The sequence below is a fragment of the Capricornis sumatraensis genome, chromosome 1, assembly GCF_032405125.1.
Source record: "Capricornis sumatraensis isolate serow.1 chromosome 1, serow.2, whole genome shotgun sequence".
Lineage (NCBI taxonomy): Eukaryota > Metazoa > Chordata > Mammalia > Artiodactyla > Bovidae > Capricornis > Capricornis sumatraensis.
In genome coordinates, this window is record NC_091069.1 from 152,409,452 (window position 1) to 152,426,654 (window position 17,203).

A 17,203-nucleotide genomic window follows, 5' to 3' on the forward strand; every position below is an offset into this window, starting at 1 on the left:
CACTACCGGGAAACTACTGCTGCTGCTCCTGCTGCTAAGTCGCTCCAGTCGTGTCCGACTCTGTGCGACCCCATAGACGGCTGCCCACCAGGCTCCCTCGTCCCTGGGATTCTCCAGGCAAGAACACTGGAGTGGGCTGCCATTTCCTTCTACAATGCATGAAAGTGAAAAGTGAAAGTGAAGTTGCTTAGTCGTGTCTGACTCTTAGCGACCCCACAGACTGCAGCCCACCAGGCTCCTCCATCCATGGGGTTTTCCAGCAAGAGTACTGGAGTGGGGTGCCATACTGGAGCTCATCAATTAATTTGGTAAAGCTGCTGGTTACAAATTAATACATAGAAATCTACTGCATTACTATCACACACTAAAAATGAAAGATCAGAAAGAGAAATTAAGAAAACAATCCCATTTACCATCACATCAAAAAGAATAAAATACCTAGGAATAAACAAACCAAGACCTGTACTCCATAAACTGTTAAGACACTCATGAAAGAAATAAAAAATGACACAAACAAATGGAAATATATATCATGTACTTGGATTGAAAAAATCAATATTGTCAAAATGACTATACTACCAAAGGCAATCTACAGACTCAGTACAATCTCTATCAAATTATCAATGGCATTTTTTATGGAACGAGAACAAAAAAATCTTAAAGTTTGTATTGAGACATAAAAGACCCTGAATAGCCAAAGCAATCTTGGGAAAGAAAAATGAAGCTAAAGAAATCATGCTCCCTGACTTCAGACTATACACTTCAAAGCACAGTTATCTACACAGTAGGGTACAGGCACGAAAACAGAAAGATAGGTAAATGGAATGGAATAAAAAGCCCAGAAACAAACCCATGCATCTATGGTAAGTTAATCTATGACAAAGAAGGCAAACTATAAAAAGGAGAAAAAAACAGTCCCTTCAATAAATGGTGCTAGGAAAATTGGACAGCTACATGTAAAAAAAAAAAAGAAATTAGAAAATTCTTTAAAACCACACACAAAAATAAACTTAACATAGATTAAGACCTAAATGTAAGATCACACACTATCAAACTCTTAGAGGAAAACATTGGCAAAACACTCTCACCAAAAGGGGGGTTCAGGGTTGGGAACTCATGTACACCTGTGGTGGATTCATGTCAATGTATGGAAAAAACCAATACAGTATCGTAAAGTAAAAAAAAAAAAATTAAATAAATAAAGTAATGTTAAAAGAAAAAAAGTAACTGCATAGTTTTTAAAAAAATAACATTTCCTCCCCTCTTTTCTCCCCCATTCCCTCCCCTTCACTCCCTCAATTCTGTTTTGAGATAAACATGTTTTCTAGGTAGCACATTCTTTTAGAGAGAATCTGTGTACAAAAAGCATATGTGTACAAAGGTGTACTTTTTTTTTTTACTTTACAATATTGTATTGGTTTTGCCATACATCAACATGTTTTAATTATTGCATTCTGTGCTTACTGTTCTACATCTGTAGTTTGCATCTCTCAAGAAAAAGTGGATGTTGGCCTTTCATGTGATTAAACATAATAGAATAGGCACAGGTTAAAAAAAAAAAAAAACTCTTGGAGGAAAACATTGGCAAAATGCTCTCACCAAAAACTGCAGCAATATATTTATGATCTATCTCCAAGAATAATGGAAATAAAAATAAAAATGAACAAATGAGAACTAACTAAACTAAATGTTTTTGTACAGTTAAGGAATCATAAATAAATGAAAAGAGAACCCAAAACATGGGAGAAAACAATTGAAATGATGTGACCGACAAGGGATTAGTATCCAAATTTTATAAACAGCTCATGTGACTTAATATCACAAAAAACAACCAACCCAATCAAAAGTGGGCAGAAGATCAAACAGGTACTTCTCCAAAGAAGATATACAGATGGCTAGGAGGCGCATGAAAAGATGTTCAACATTACTAATTATTCAGTTCAGTTGAGTCGCTCAGTCGTATCTGACTATTTGCAATCCTATGAACTGCAGCACACCAGGCCTTCCTGTCCCTCACCAACACTCAGAGCTTACTCAAACTCATGTCCATCGAGTCAGTGATGCCATCAAACCTTCTCATCCTCTGTTATACCCTTCTCCTCCCGCCTTCAATTTTCCACAGCACCAGGGTCTTTCCCAATGAGTCAACACTTCGCATCAGGTAGCCAAAGTATTGGAGTTTCAGCTTCAGTATCAGCCCTTCCAATGAATATTCAGGACTGATTTCCTTTAGGATTGACTGGTTGGATCTCTTTGCAGTCCAAGGGACTCTCAAGAGTCTCCTCCAACACAACAATTCAGAAGCATCAATTCTTTGGCGATCAGCTTTCTTTATAGTCCAACTCTCACATCCACACATTATTACTGAAAAAACCATAGCTTTGACTAGACGGACATTTGTCAGCAAAGTAACATCTTTGTTTTTTAATATGCTGTCTCAGTTCAGTTCAGTTGCTCAGTCATGTCCGACTCTTTGTGACCCCAAGAACTGGAGCATGCCATGCCTCCCTGTCTATCACCAATTCCCAGAACCACCCAAACCCATGAACATTGTGTTGGTGATGCCATCCAACCATCTCATCCTCTGTCGTCCCCTTCTTCTCCAGCCCTCAATCTTCCCCAGCATCAGGGTCTTTTCAAATGAGTCAGCTCTCTGCATCAGATGGCCGAAGTATTGGAGTTTCAGCTTCAACATCAGACCCTCCAATGAACACCCAGAACTGCTCTCCTCTAGAATGGACTGGTTGGATCTCTTTGCAGTCCAAGGGACTCTCAAGAGTCTTCTCCAATACCACAGGTCAAAAGCATCAATTCTTCAGCGCTCAGCTTTCTTTATACTCCAACTCTCACATCCATACATGACTACAGGAAAAACCATAGCCTTGACTAGATGGACCTTTGTTGGCAAAGTAATGTCTCTGCTTTTGAATATGCTGTCTAGGTTGGTCATAACTTTCCTTTCAAGCAGCAAGCGTCTTTTAATTTCATGGCTGCAATCACCATCTGCAATGGCTATGGAGCCCAGAAAAATAAAGGCAGCTACAGTTTCCACTATTTCCCCATCTATTTGCCATGAAGTGATGGGACCAGGTGCCATGATCTTAGTTTTCTGAATGTTGAGTTTTAAGCCAATTTTTTCACTCTCCTCTTTTACTTTCATCAAGAGGCTCTTTAGTTCTTCTTCACTTTCTGCCATGAGGGTGGTGTCATCTGCATACCTGAGGTTATTGATATTTCTCCTGGCAATCTTGATTCCAGCTTGTGCTTCATCCAGCCCAGCTTTTAGGCTGGTCATAGCTTTTCTTCCAAGGAGCAAGTGTCTTTGAAATTCATGGCTGTAGTCACAATCTGCAGTGATTGTGGAGTCCAAAATATAAAGTCAGCCACTGTTTCCCCATCTATTTGCCATAAGTGATGGGACCGGATGCCATTATCTTAGTTTTCTGAATGCTGAGTTTTAAGCCAACTTTTTCACTCTCCTCTTTCACTTTCATCAAGAGGCTCTTTAGTTCTTCTTTCCTTTCTGCCATAGGGTGGTGTCATCTGCACATCTGAGGTCATTGATATTTCTCCCGGCAATCTTGATTCCAGCTTGTGCTTCTTCCAGCCCAGCGTTTCTCATGATGTACTCTGCATATAAGTTAAATAAGCAGGGTGACAATATACAGCCTTGACTTCTCCTTTCCCTATTTGGAACCAGTCTGTTGTTCTATGTCCAGTTCTAACTGTTGCTTCCTGACCTGCATATAGGTTTCTCAAGAGGCAGGTCAGGTGGGCTGGTATTCCCATCTCTTTCAGAATTTTCCACAGTTTATTGTGATCCACACAGTCAAAGGCTTTGGCAATAAAGCAGAAATAGATGTTTTTCTGGAACTCTCTTGCTTTCTCCATGATCCAGCAGATGTTGGCAATTTGATCTCTGGTTCCTCTGCCTTTTCTAAAACCAGCTTGAACATCATGGAATATTACTCAGCTATTAAAAAGAACAACATAATGCCATTTGCAGGAACATGGATGGACCTGGTGATTATCATACTGACTGAAGTAAGTCAGACAGACAGAAATATCATATTATATTACTTATATGCAAAGTCTTATAAAAAATGATACAAATGAACTTACTTACAAAATAGAAACAGACTCATAGACTTAGAGAACCATGGTTACCAGGGGGTAAGAGTAGGAGGAAAGCGTAATAGAATTTGGAGCTGACATGTACACACTTCTGTATTTAAAGTGGATAACCAAGGACTGCTGTATAGCACAGGGAACTATGTTCAATATTCTGTAACAACCTAGTTGGGAAAATTGAAAAAACACATGTATATTTAGACACATGTATATTTATAACTGATTTGCTTTGTTGTACACCTGAAACTAACACAATATGGTTAATCAACTATACTGCAATATAAAATATAAAATTTTTAAAAAACTGATGAAAGAACTAAGGCTTGGAAAAACTCTATTATATAGCAATTTTCCTCCAAGCAGTTCACTAACTGCAAATCAGTCAAGACAATCTCATGGGAAACTGGAATAAATGTATTAGATAGAGTCAGACATTATTTTAAAAAAACAGGACTCTACTTGAAATATATATATATATATTTAACTTGTAAATATCGTTACCATATAAAATTAAACAGCTAACAAATTCCTACATACAAAAGAATGTTAAGTATTTCCAAGGTATTATATTCATAAAAGCAAGTTTTACAAGGCAAACTTAAGGCACTACAAAATAAAGGTATACCTAGTGTGGGGAATAGCTCAGTTGGTAAAGAAACTGCCTGCAATGCAGGAGACCTGGGTTCAATTCCTGGGTCAGGAAGAGCCACAGGAGAAAGAAATGGCAATCCACTCCAGTATTCTTGCCTGGAGAATCCCATGGGTAGAGGAGCATGGCAGGCTGCAGACCATGAGGTCGCAAGAGTCAGACACAACTTAGTGACTAAACCACAACGTTTGTATATGATAGATCATAACTAGACTTATCATGGTGATTATTTGAAATGTACAGAAATACTGAATCACTATGCTGTGTAACAGAAACTAATACAGTGTTGTATAGGTTGATTATAATTCAAAAACAAAATCAGAAAATGAGACAAGATTTGTGGTTATCAGAGACAGGGGGAGAAGAACTGAATGAAGGCAGTCAACATGTACGAAATTCCTATTATAAAATAAATAAGTTCTAGGGACATAATGTATAACATGACAAATAAAATTAACACTGCCGTATGTTATATATGAAAGTTGTTAGAGTAAATCCTGAGTTCTCATCATAAGGAAAATTTTTTTCTAAATAGGTAAATGGAATGGAATAAAAAGCCCAGAAACAAACCCATGCATCTATATGAATAAATGGATGTTGACTAAACTCACTGTGGTAATCATGATATATATAAGTGAAATCATTACACTATTCACCTTAAACTTATACAGTGCTGTCAATTATAAAAAACTGGAAGAAAAAACTTTTTTCAGTGGTATACCTGGGATTTATAGGCTTTTGTTAAATAATTGGCATTAGACACAATTATCTATGGGATGAAAATACTGTGAGTTTTAATAATATTTCAGTAGCTAACTTTCTTAAAAACACTTTACCTAAGAGGAGAACCTTCAGGGATACTAAGAAACTATATAGTGCTTTTTTATCATTCATTTTTCCCTGCTGTAAGTCTAGAATTCTGTTACTTTGAAGGAATATTGAAGGACATAAATTAGAAAGCTTTTTATTTAACTATTCCTACTCTACCAAGGAAAGCAATGAATGTTTAACAGTGTTTTGATAGTATCTGAATTAAGCCCACTTGCACAAATACAAATCCACCTTTATTTTTATACTGTAAGTAAGGATAATTATTTCCAGGAAAAGGACAATTTGTTAAACAAAAAAAAAATCCTCCATTACGTGCAGATAGTATTTAGTAATCAACTGAAAGATTACATCTACAGTCATAATACTTTCTCTAGAGACTGCCCTCTTAAGAGTTACAGCTGGTTTCTTGTATACATCAAAGATATTAGTTGCGTTGCAAGTGTTCTCTTCTATGAAAAAGAGTATTTAAAATGTGAAAACAACTGTGTTCCAAATGAAATACAAAAAAACTTTTACATAATATCATTAAAGGACCACCTTTTCTTGTGAATAATTTATAAAATCATTCAGAAAACAAATATTTCAACTAGTTTGAAGCTATCAATAATCAAAGAGACCCTGGAAAGTGTTAAGTTTCACACCTGACTAGCATATAAATTGGTTTTGGTGAATATTTTTATATTAAATTATTTAAAAGTCTTTTTAAAAAGAGACAAAAAGAAGTCAGTTCATTAATCCTTGCAAGGAAGCCTACAATGAATATTTAGAAGTCTGGGATGTATTTACCTTTAAATTTGCTAAAAGTGACTTATATTGGAATCCTCCTAGAGTTGAGAAAAATTCTAATGAATAAAGAATGTACCTATGGCTGATTCATGTTGATGTATGGCAGAAACCAACACAATAGAAAGCAAATGTCCTCACATTAAAAATAAATAAATTTTTTAAAAAAAGAATATTTTTCATACAAGGAGGATAGACAGTGGAAAGCCAATAATAATAATAGAATTGGGAATAATATCAATGATTAGACACATTCATGGCTCAGACAGTGAAGAATCTGTCTACTAATGCAGGAGACCTAGGTTCAGGAAGATCCCCTGGAGAAGGGAATGGCAACCCACTCCAGTATTCTCACCTGGAGAATTCCATGGACTGAGGAGCCTGGCTGGCTACAGTCCGTGAGGTCTCAAAGAGTCAGACATGACTCAGTGATGAACATTTTCACTTTCATTTAAGTAATATTTAGAAATAGACAAATTAACATTATAACTTTATAGCTGTATGCCAGCCAAACAAAAAAATGACAAGAAATAATATTCAAATTTAACTTCCAGATTTAGTAAATAAATCAAGAGATGTACACTGTAGGATACAAATAGTAAATTTAGCAATTTTCTTTGTGTTGCTAAAATATCTCTCTTTACTTTCATGGGTAGATATAGTTATAACTCAAATACTACTAAAACTACAATAGACAAAAATTCCAATGGCAACAGTTTTCTGCGGTTCACAAACCTTTAGGGTGAATATCAGACATAAAAGAAATGCCATCGTCATCTCTTCGTTTTTCTCTAGTGTAAGAAGTCTGCTTTGCATAATTGTCTGTCTTACTTGATTGTGAACTGCTGCAAAACAAAATGATATTACACTCAATTCTTCTAAGCAAAAATAAATTTAGAAGCCAGCTGGCATATATTCAAGATAAAAATAACAGATCACAAATAAAGTCTTATACAGCAGAGTATGTGGTTTGAACAGTAGAAAGAATATTAAACTATGATTTGAAAAATAAGTTCTCATTCCTATTCTATCTTTAAATTCTCCATGTTCCTTTGAAAGAAAAAACAAGAAATGTTCTATTCTTCCAAAATTGAGCACATGCAAAGTGAACAAAGAAAAATACAAGTGCTAAATATATCAAAGGGATCTAAAAAGTAAACATTCCCTGAACACAAGAAAATTATAATCACACTTATGTGTAGTCAAAAAATAAGTCAAAAGTAATCGCTAATATGTTTTAAGCATAGTTCACGTATCAGAAGTTACATACAAAATAAAACTTAGGGTGTGGTAACAAATTTTACCTATAGAGAAAATAGTTTAAAATATAAGCTACTGGTTAAATATTTAAAACGTATTAAAAGCAAGTTTTGGATGATGAACATAATATCACTATTATGAAAACATAATACAATAATAGTATGGGACATTAATACCTACCCCACTTTCAGTAATTAGATCATCCAGACCCCCCAAAAAAAATCAATAAGGAATATTGTACTGAACCATAAACTTGATCAAATAGAACTAACATGTTTTTATAAAACATGAACACAGAACATTCTCCAGGATGTTTTAAGATTAGGTCACAAAGCAAACTTAAGACACACACACACAAATCTTTCCCAATCACAAGAGCATAAAACAAGAAATCAATAACAGGAAGTCTGAAAAGTTCAAAAATACAGGAAGACTAAACAATGTGCTCCAGAAAATCAACTGGCTATAAGAAGAAACCAAAAGGAAGATCAAGAAGTATCTTAAAACAAATGAATACATAAGCAGAAACTTCAAAATCCATGAAATGTTCTACAAGGGAAGTTAATAGCAATAAAAGCTACATTAAAAAACAAGAAAGAACTCCAATGAAAAGCCTCACTTTACACCTCTTGGAACCAGAAAAAAATACAAATTAAGCCCAAAGTGAGCAGAAGGAAAGAAACAATAAAGATCAGAGATAAAGTAAATAAAAAAGAAATATGAAAGACAATAGAAAAGATCAAAACTAAGAGCTTTTTTTTAAGCAAACAAAACTGACAAACTTTTAGCTAGACAAACCAAGAAAAAAAAAAGACTCAAAGAAAAACAGATCTAAAGACTAATATGAATAATTATATGCCAAGTGAAGTCATTCAGTCGTGCCCGACTCTATACGACCTCATGGACAGTAGCCTGCACCAAGCTACTCTGTCCATGGGATTTTCCAGGCAAGAGTACTGGAGTGGGTTGCCATTTCCTTCTTCAGGGAATCTTCCCGACCCAGGGATCAAACCCGGGTCTCCCACATTGTAGGCAGACGCTTTACCATCTGAGCCACCAGGGAAGTCCAATAATATGGATAACCTAAGAGCCAGTCCATCCTAAAGGAAATCAGTATTGAATACTCATTGGAAGGATTGATGCTGAAGCTGAAACACCAATACTTTGACCATCTGATGTGAAGAACTGACTGATTTGAAGACCCTGATGCTGGGAAAGATTGAAGGTGGAAGGAGAAGGGGAGGACAGAGGATGAGATAGTTGCATGGCATCATTAACTCAATGGACATGAGTTTGAGTAAGTTCTGGGAGTTGGTGATGAACAGGGCAGCCTGGTGTGCTGCAGTCCAAGGGGTCACAAACAGTCAGACACAACTGAGTGGCTGAACTGAACTGAAGAGCCAGTTATATGGAGGGGATAAAGAAACCTACTGGCTGGACTAAGGGCAAAAAGACAGAAGACTTGTACTGAGCTGGCCAAAAAAGTTTGTTCAGGTTTTTTTTCAGTACCATCTTATGGAAAAACATGAATTTTCTGGCCAACCCAATAAACAAATCATTACAACTAATAGTACAAAAATACAAAGTATTGTAAGTGATGATTATAAAAAGTTATACATTAACAAATCATATAACCTAGAAGAAAGGGACAAATAATTAGAAACATACAACCTACCAAAATGTATTATGAAGAAAAAGAAAATCTGAACAGATCAATAACAAATATGGAGATTGAATTAGTAATCAAAAACCTTCCAATACAGAAAAGTTCAGGACCAAATGGTTTCACTGGCAATTCTATCAAATAAGAATTAATGCCAATCTTTCCAAAACTCTTTCAAAAAGTTTACGAGGAAAGTACACTTCTAAACTCAGTTTAAAAGGCCATCACTAATACCAAAGCTAGATAAGGACAGTACAGTAAAAGAAAAATATAAATCAAATACCCCTGATGCATAGGGATGCAAAAATTCTCATCAAATTATTAGGAAACCAAATTTGACATCACATTAAAAGAATCATACATCATGATCAAATGGGACTTATTCAGAGATGCAAGAATGGTACATCATATACGAATCAATCAATGTGATAAAGCACATAGGTAAAATGAAAGATAAAAATTATTTGATCCCTCAAAAGGTACAGAAAAAGCATCTAACAAAATTCAACATCCTTTCACTATAAAACTCAAAAACCTGGGTATATATGGCTGATTTGTGTCAATGTTTGGCAAAAACCAACACAATTCTGTAAAGCAATTATTCTTCAATTAAAAAATAAAGTTAAAAAAACCTGGGTATAGAAGGAACATACTTCAACACAATAAAGGTCAGTATCACAAATGATGCCAACATCATATGAAACACTGAAAGATTAAAAGCTTCTCCTCTAAAATGAAGAAGGGTACCCATTCTGATCACTCTTATTTAACACAGTACTAGAAATACTGGTTAGAAAAAGTTAAATATGAAAAAGAAATAAATAAAAGGAATCAATATCAGAAAGGAAGACATAAAACTGTCATCATTTGCAGATGATATGATCTTACAGAAAGAAAACCTTAAAAAACCCAAGCAATAAAAAAAAGAACTATAAGAACTAATAAATGAATTCACTAAAGTTTCAGGATACAAAATCACTATACTACAATCAGTTGCATTTCTAAACACAAATAATGAACTATCTGAAAGAGAAATTGAGGGAAAAAATCCCATTTAAAACTACAGCAAAAAGAAAAAAATTATAGTTAGATATAGTCTAGACGGAAAAAGAGCTGTACACTGAAAACTATAAGATATTGATGAAAGAAACTGAAGAAAACACAAATAAATGGAATGATATTCTGTAATTAGAGATGGGAAAAAGTAATATTGTTAAAATGTTCATCCTATGCAAAGCAACCTGCAGATTCAAAGCAATCTCTACTGACATATCAATGGCCTTTTTCACAGAAAGAGAACAATCTTAAAGTTTGCATGCAACCACTAAAGACCCCAAATAGAGGAGCTATCCCACGATGAAGGTCAGGAATGGTGGCGGTAAGGAGATACACCTCGTCCAAGGTAAGGAGCAGCGGCTGTGCTTTGCTGGCGCAGCCCTGAAGAGATACCCCACGCCCAAGGTAAGAGAAACCCAAGTAAGATGGTAGGTGTTGCAAGAGGGCATCAGAGGGCAGACACAATGAAACCATACTCACAGAAAACTAGTCAATCTAATCACACTAGGACCACAGCCTTGTCTAACTCAATGAAACCAAGCCATGCCTGCAGGGCAACCCAAGACAGGCGGGTCATGGTGAAGAGGTCTGACAGAATGTGGTCCACTGGAGAAGGGAATGGCAAGCCACTTCAGTATTCTTGCCTTGAGAACCCCATGAACAGTATGAAAAGGCAAAATGATAGGATACTGAAAGGGGAACTCCCCAGGTCAGTAGGTGCCCAATATGATACTGGAGATCAGTGGAGAAATAAGTCCAGAAAGAATGAAGGGATGGAGCCAAAGCGAAAAGAATACCCAGCTGTGGATGTGACTGGTGATAGAAGCAAGATCCAATGCTGTAAAGAGCAATATTGCATAGGAACCTGGAATGTCAGGTCCATGAATCAAGGCAAATTGGAAGTGGTCAAACAAGAAATGGCAAGGGTGAACGCCGACATTCTAGGAATCAGCGAACTAAAATGGACTGAAATGGGTGAATTTAACTCAGATGACCATTACATCTACTACTGCAGGCAGGAATCCCTCAGAAGAAATGGAGTAGCCATCATGGTCAACAAAAGAGTCTGAAATGCAGTACTTGGATGCAATCTCAAAAACGACAGAATGATCTCTGTTCGTCTCCAAGGCAAACCATTCAATATCATGGTAATCCAAGTCTATGCCCCAACCAGTAATGCTGAAGAAACTAAAGTTGAACAGTTTTATGAAGACCTACAAGACCTTTTAGAACTAATACCCAAAAAAGATGTCCTTTTCATTCTAGGGGACTGGAATGCAAAGGCAGGAAGTCAAGAAACACCTGGAGTAACAGGTAAATTTGGCCTTGGAATGCTGAATGAAGCAGGGCAAAGACTAATAGAGTTTTGCCAAGAAAATGCACTGGTCATAGCAAACACCCTCTTCCAACAACACAAGAGAAGACTCTACACATGGACATCACCAGATAGTCAACACCGAAATCAGATTGATTATATTCTTTGCAGCAAAGATAGAGAAGCTCTGTACAAAAAGACCAGGAGCTGACTGTGGCTCAGATCATGAACTCCTTATTGCCAAATTCAGACTGAAATTGAAGAAAGTAGGGAAAACCACTAGACCATTCAGGTATAACCTATATCAAATCCCTTTTGATTATACAGTGGAAGTGGGAAATAGATTTAAGGGCCTAGATCTGATAGATAGAGTGCCTGATGAACTATGGAATGAGGTTCGTGACATTGTACAGGAGACAGGGATCAAGACCATCCCCATGGAAAAGAAATGCAAACACACAAAATGGCTGTCTGGGGAGGCCTTACAAATAGCTGTGAAAAGAAGGGAGGCGAAAAGCAAAGGAGAAAAGGAAAGAAAGATATAAGCATCTGAATGCAGAGTTCCAAAGAATAGCAAAAAGAAATAAGAAAGCCTTCTTCAGTGATCAATGCAAAAAAAATAGAGGAAAACAACAGAATGGGAAAGACTAGAGATCTCTTCAACAAAATTAGAGATACCAAGGGAACATTTCATGCAAAGATGGGCTCAATAAAGGACAGAAATGTATGGACCTAACAGAAGCAGAAGATATTAAGAAGAGGGGGCAAGAATACACGGAAGAACTGTACAAAAAAGATCTTCATGACCCAGATAATCATGATGATGTGATCACTAATCTAGAGCCAGACATCTTGGAATGTGAAGTCAAGTGGGCCTTAGAAAGCATCACTACCAACAAAGCTAGTGGAGGTGATGGAATTCCAGTGGAGCTATTTCAAATCCTGAACCATGATGCTGTGAAAGTGCTGCACTCAGTATACCAGCAAATTTGGAAAACTCAGCAGTGGCCACAGGACTGGAAAAGGTCAGTTTTCATTCCAATTCCAAAGACAGACAATGCCAAAGAATGCTCAAACTACTGCACAATTGCACTCATCTCACATGCTAGTAAAGTAATGCTCAAAATTCTCCAAGCCAGGCTTCAGCAATACGTGAACCGTGAACTCCCTTATGTTCAAGCTGGTTTTAGAAAAGGCAGAGGAACCAGAGATCAAATTGCCAACATCCGCTGGATCATGGAAAAAGCAAGAGAGTTCCAGAAAAGCATCTATTTCTGCTTTATTGACTATGCCAAAGCCTTTGACTGTGTGGAAAATTCTGAAAGAGATGGGAATACCAGACCACCTGACCTGCCTCTTTAGAAACCTATATGCAGGTCAGGAAGCAACAGTTAGAACTGGACATGGAACAACAGACTGGTTCCAAATAGGAAAAGGAGAAGTCAAGGCTGTATATTGTCACCCTGCTTATTTAACTTATATGCAGAGTACATCATGAGAAACGCTGGGCTGGAAGAAGCACAAGCTGGCATCAAGATTGCCAGGAGAAATATCAATAACCTCAGATATGCAGATGACACCACCCTTATGGCAGAAAGTGAAGAGGAGCTAAAAAGCCTCTTGATGAAAGTGAAAGAGGAGAGCGAAAAAGTTGGCTTAAAGCTCAACATTCAGAAAACGAAGATCATGGCATCTGGTTGATTTCAATCCCTTCATGATTTCAAACTAAATTACAACTAAATTACAAAGCCACAGTAATCAAAACAATATAGAAAAATAGACATATAAATGACTGAAACAGAATAGAGAGCCAGAAATAAATCCATGCATGCGTGGTCAACTCATGTATGACAAAGGAGCCAAGAATACACCACGGGAAAAGGATAGTCTCTTCAATAACTGATGCTGGAAAAACTTGACAACCACATACAAAAGAATAAAACTGGACCAATATTTTATACCATATACAAAAATCAACACAAAGTAGATGAAAGACTTACATGTAAGACCTGAAACCATAAAATTTCTAGGAAAAAACATGAGAGTAAGCTGGTTTTGGCAGTGATTTTTTTAGATTAAACACCAAAACAAAAACAACAAAAGAAAATAAGTGGAACCACAAAGCTATACAGTAAAGAAAACTATCAACAAAATGAAAAAGCAACTTATGGAGCAGGAGAAAATAGTTTTAAGTCATCTATCTCATAAGGAAGTTAATATTCAAAATACAAGATATATAAAGAATCCATACAACTCAACCAAAAAAATAAAAACAATTTCATTAAAAAGTGGGCAGAGAAACTGAACAGAAGTTTCTCCAAAGACTACAAGCAACCAACAGGTACATGAAAAGGAGCTCAACATGCACTATCATCAGGGAAATGTATGACAAAACCACAATGAAGTATAACTTCACAAATCTGAGAAGGGCTATTACCAAAAGAGAAGAAACAAGTGTTGGAAAAGATATGGAGTGCTGTGGAAATATAAATTAGGGCAGTCACTATGGAAAACAGTAGGAATATACCTCAAAAAATTAAAAACAGAACATACAGTCTAGTAATTCCACTTCTGGGTGTTTATACTTAGGAAACAAAATCACTACCTCAAAAAGATACACACACCCACATGTTCACTGAAGCATTATTTGCAATAACGAAGACATGGAAACAATGTAAGTGCATTTCAACAGATGAATGGATAAAGAAAATGTGTCACAAACACACAATGGGATATTTTTCAGTTATAAAAGAAAAAGAAAGAAATCCTGCTATCTGTGACAGCATTAGTGAGCCTTGAGGGCATTATGCTAAGTGAAATGAGACAAAGACAAATAGTGTATGACTTCACTTATGTGGGGAATCTAAATTTAAAAACAAACCAACACATGCATAGACATGGACAACAGGTTGGTGGTTACTAGAGCCAGGAGCATGAAATGACTGCAGGTGATAAAAAGGTACAAGTTTCCAGTTATAAAAAAGAAAAAACGTCTTGGGGATGCAAGGTACAGCATGATGACTATAGGTAATAACTAATAACAATAGTGTACTGTATATTTGAAAGTTGCTAAGATAGTAGATCTTACAAGTTCTCATCACAAGAAAAAAAAGTGTAACTACGTGTGGTGATGGATGTTAACTAAACTTACTGTTCATCATTTTGCAATATATACATATATGAGATCATTATGTTGTACATCTAAAATTAATACAATATTCTGCAGCAACATATCAATAAAATTAATTCAGTTAAAAAAGACAAAATGAAAAACAACTGAGAAAGCAATTTGGTACTAATTAGAGTAGCCATAAAATTAATTAAATCTTTACCAACAATCTTCTCACCCATGATAATTATTAACAAAACAACTCATTATGGTATTATTTAACTGGGTAAAAATTCTGAAAATAAAAAATTTTTAAATAAAAAACTATCAAATTATTAACCTACAGCCTTCCTTTATAGTATAATATATAGCAATTACTACATTTTCAACAGTATTTAACAACATAGAATCCTAAATTTTATTGAAGTATAGTTGATTTACAATGTTGTGTTAATTTCTAGTGTACAGCAAAGTGATTCAGTTATACATGTTGTGTATATATTCTTTTTCATACTCTTTTCCATTATGGTTTATCACAGGATACTGAATATAGTTCCCTGGCTATACAGCAGGATACTGTTCTTTATCCATCCTATATGCAATAGTTTGCATCTGCTAATCTCAAACTTCCAATCCTTCCCCACTCCCTTAGAAATTTTTACATTTATAAAAGTACTAAAAAAATCAGCAAGAATAAACCAAGGATCTTTGTACCATAAAATATGAAATATATAGTAAGTGACCTCAGGAAAATTGCAGAGTAGGAACGACCTGCCACGTTCTCTAGACAACAACACTGGCAGAATCCGATGAACTTTGGAGTTCTGGAGTCTACTCAAGGCTTGTAACTTCTAGCCAAAAGGCTCAACAGGAACTTTGGTCAATTAAGGCAGTTTGGATGGTAGCAGTTACCTATACCCAGCTCTGAGACAAGTAGCCAAGTCCAAGTTCTTAGAACAGTTTGCACAGGCTTACAATCACCAAGATGAGCAATAAGGCCATCTTTCAAACACTGGGAATCTGTATTCTGTGATCACTGATTGCTGTCTCTGATTATGGAAAAGGAGACATAGAGACAGGCAGCCATTTCTGTAACAACCATCACCATGTTGCAACAGTCTGCCCATTCAGCTAAAACAACATGCAGGAGATTAAAAGAGCTAGCACCTATTTTGTTCTATTTCTTCCCTTCATTTTTCCTATTTCCTCCTTATGGGAAAAAAATATTTAAGGACTAAGCTATTAAAAAGTAATAACATTACAAGGAAATTTAGAAAGTCACAAATATGACCACGGAAAGATAAAGGCTCAGAAAAGACCTGGAAAGACCTGGAATGGGGACATATTGCAACAATTTTAAAAACTAAGCAAACAAAGGGAAAAAAATCCAGCAAATGCTGGGGAAGGAGGAGAATCTGATTTTCAAACTTTGCATCTTATAATATCCAAATGTCAAGTTTTCAACAACAACAATAAAAAAATCACATGACATTCAAAGAAACAGGAAAGAACGGCCAATTCAAAGGAAAAAACAAAAACTAATCAACAGAACCTGTCCCTGGAAAAAAAAAAAAAAGGAGATGGCAAACTCAATAAGCAAAGACATTAAAATGACTATCTTCAAGATCCTCAGGGACCTGCCTGGCAGTTCAACAGTTAAGAGTTGCACTTCCAATGCAGGGAACGCAGGTTCAACCCCTGGTCGGGAACTACGATTCCCACATGCTGCACAGCATGGTGAAAAAGGAAAGAAAGAGAGACAGACAGACAGAAAGAAAGAAAATCTTTAACAAAATCAAGAAAATGATTTGTGACAAGATGAAAATATCAATAAAAGACAAATGAACCAAAAGGAAATTCTGGAGCTAAAAATGTACAATAACTGAAATGAAAATTTTATTAGAGAGATTCAAAAGCTGCTTTGAGCAGGCAGAAGAAACAACTAGTAAACTTGAAAATATGACCATAAAAAGGACCAAATCTGAGGAACAGAAAGAAGAAAAACTTAAAAGTAAACAGAACCTAAGGGACCTATGGGACACCAAGAAAGGGACTAATATACACATTGCTGGTATCTCAGAGGAGAAGAGAGAGAAAAGGGCAAAGACGTTATTTAAATAAATAATCACCAAAGAAGTCCAAATTTGATGAAAGGCATGAATATAAATATCCAAGAAACCCAAGGAACTAAGTGTACAGTAAACTGAATGAGACCTATATCAAGAAATGTTATAATTAAATTGTCCAAAGACAAAGGCAAAGAGAGAACTCTTTCTTGAAAGCACAAAGAAAAAAGTGACTCATCACACACAAAAGATCCTCAATAAGATTATGAGAAGATTTCTTATCAAAAACCATGCTGGCCAAAAAACACTGAATTGATATATTCAAAGGAAAAAAATCTGT

The 17,203-nt window shown here is 35.9% G+C and overlaps 1 protein-coding gene across 1 annotated transcript in view; it reads right to left on the minus strand.

Annotated features, from left to right (window-relative positions):
- Positions 1 to 17,203, minus strand: part of SENP7 (SUMO specific peptidase 7) — a 137,034-nt gene that overhangs the window by 48,012 nt on the left and 71,819 nt on the right. Inside the window, exon 7 of the mRNA XM_068976375.1 lies at positions 7,130 to 7,239. Coding sequence (XP_068832476.1) covers positions 7,130 to 7,239 — 110 coding nt within the window. The remainder of the gene's footprint in view (positions 1 to 7,129; positions 7,240 to 17,203) is intronic.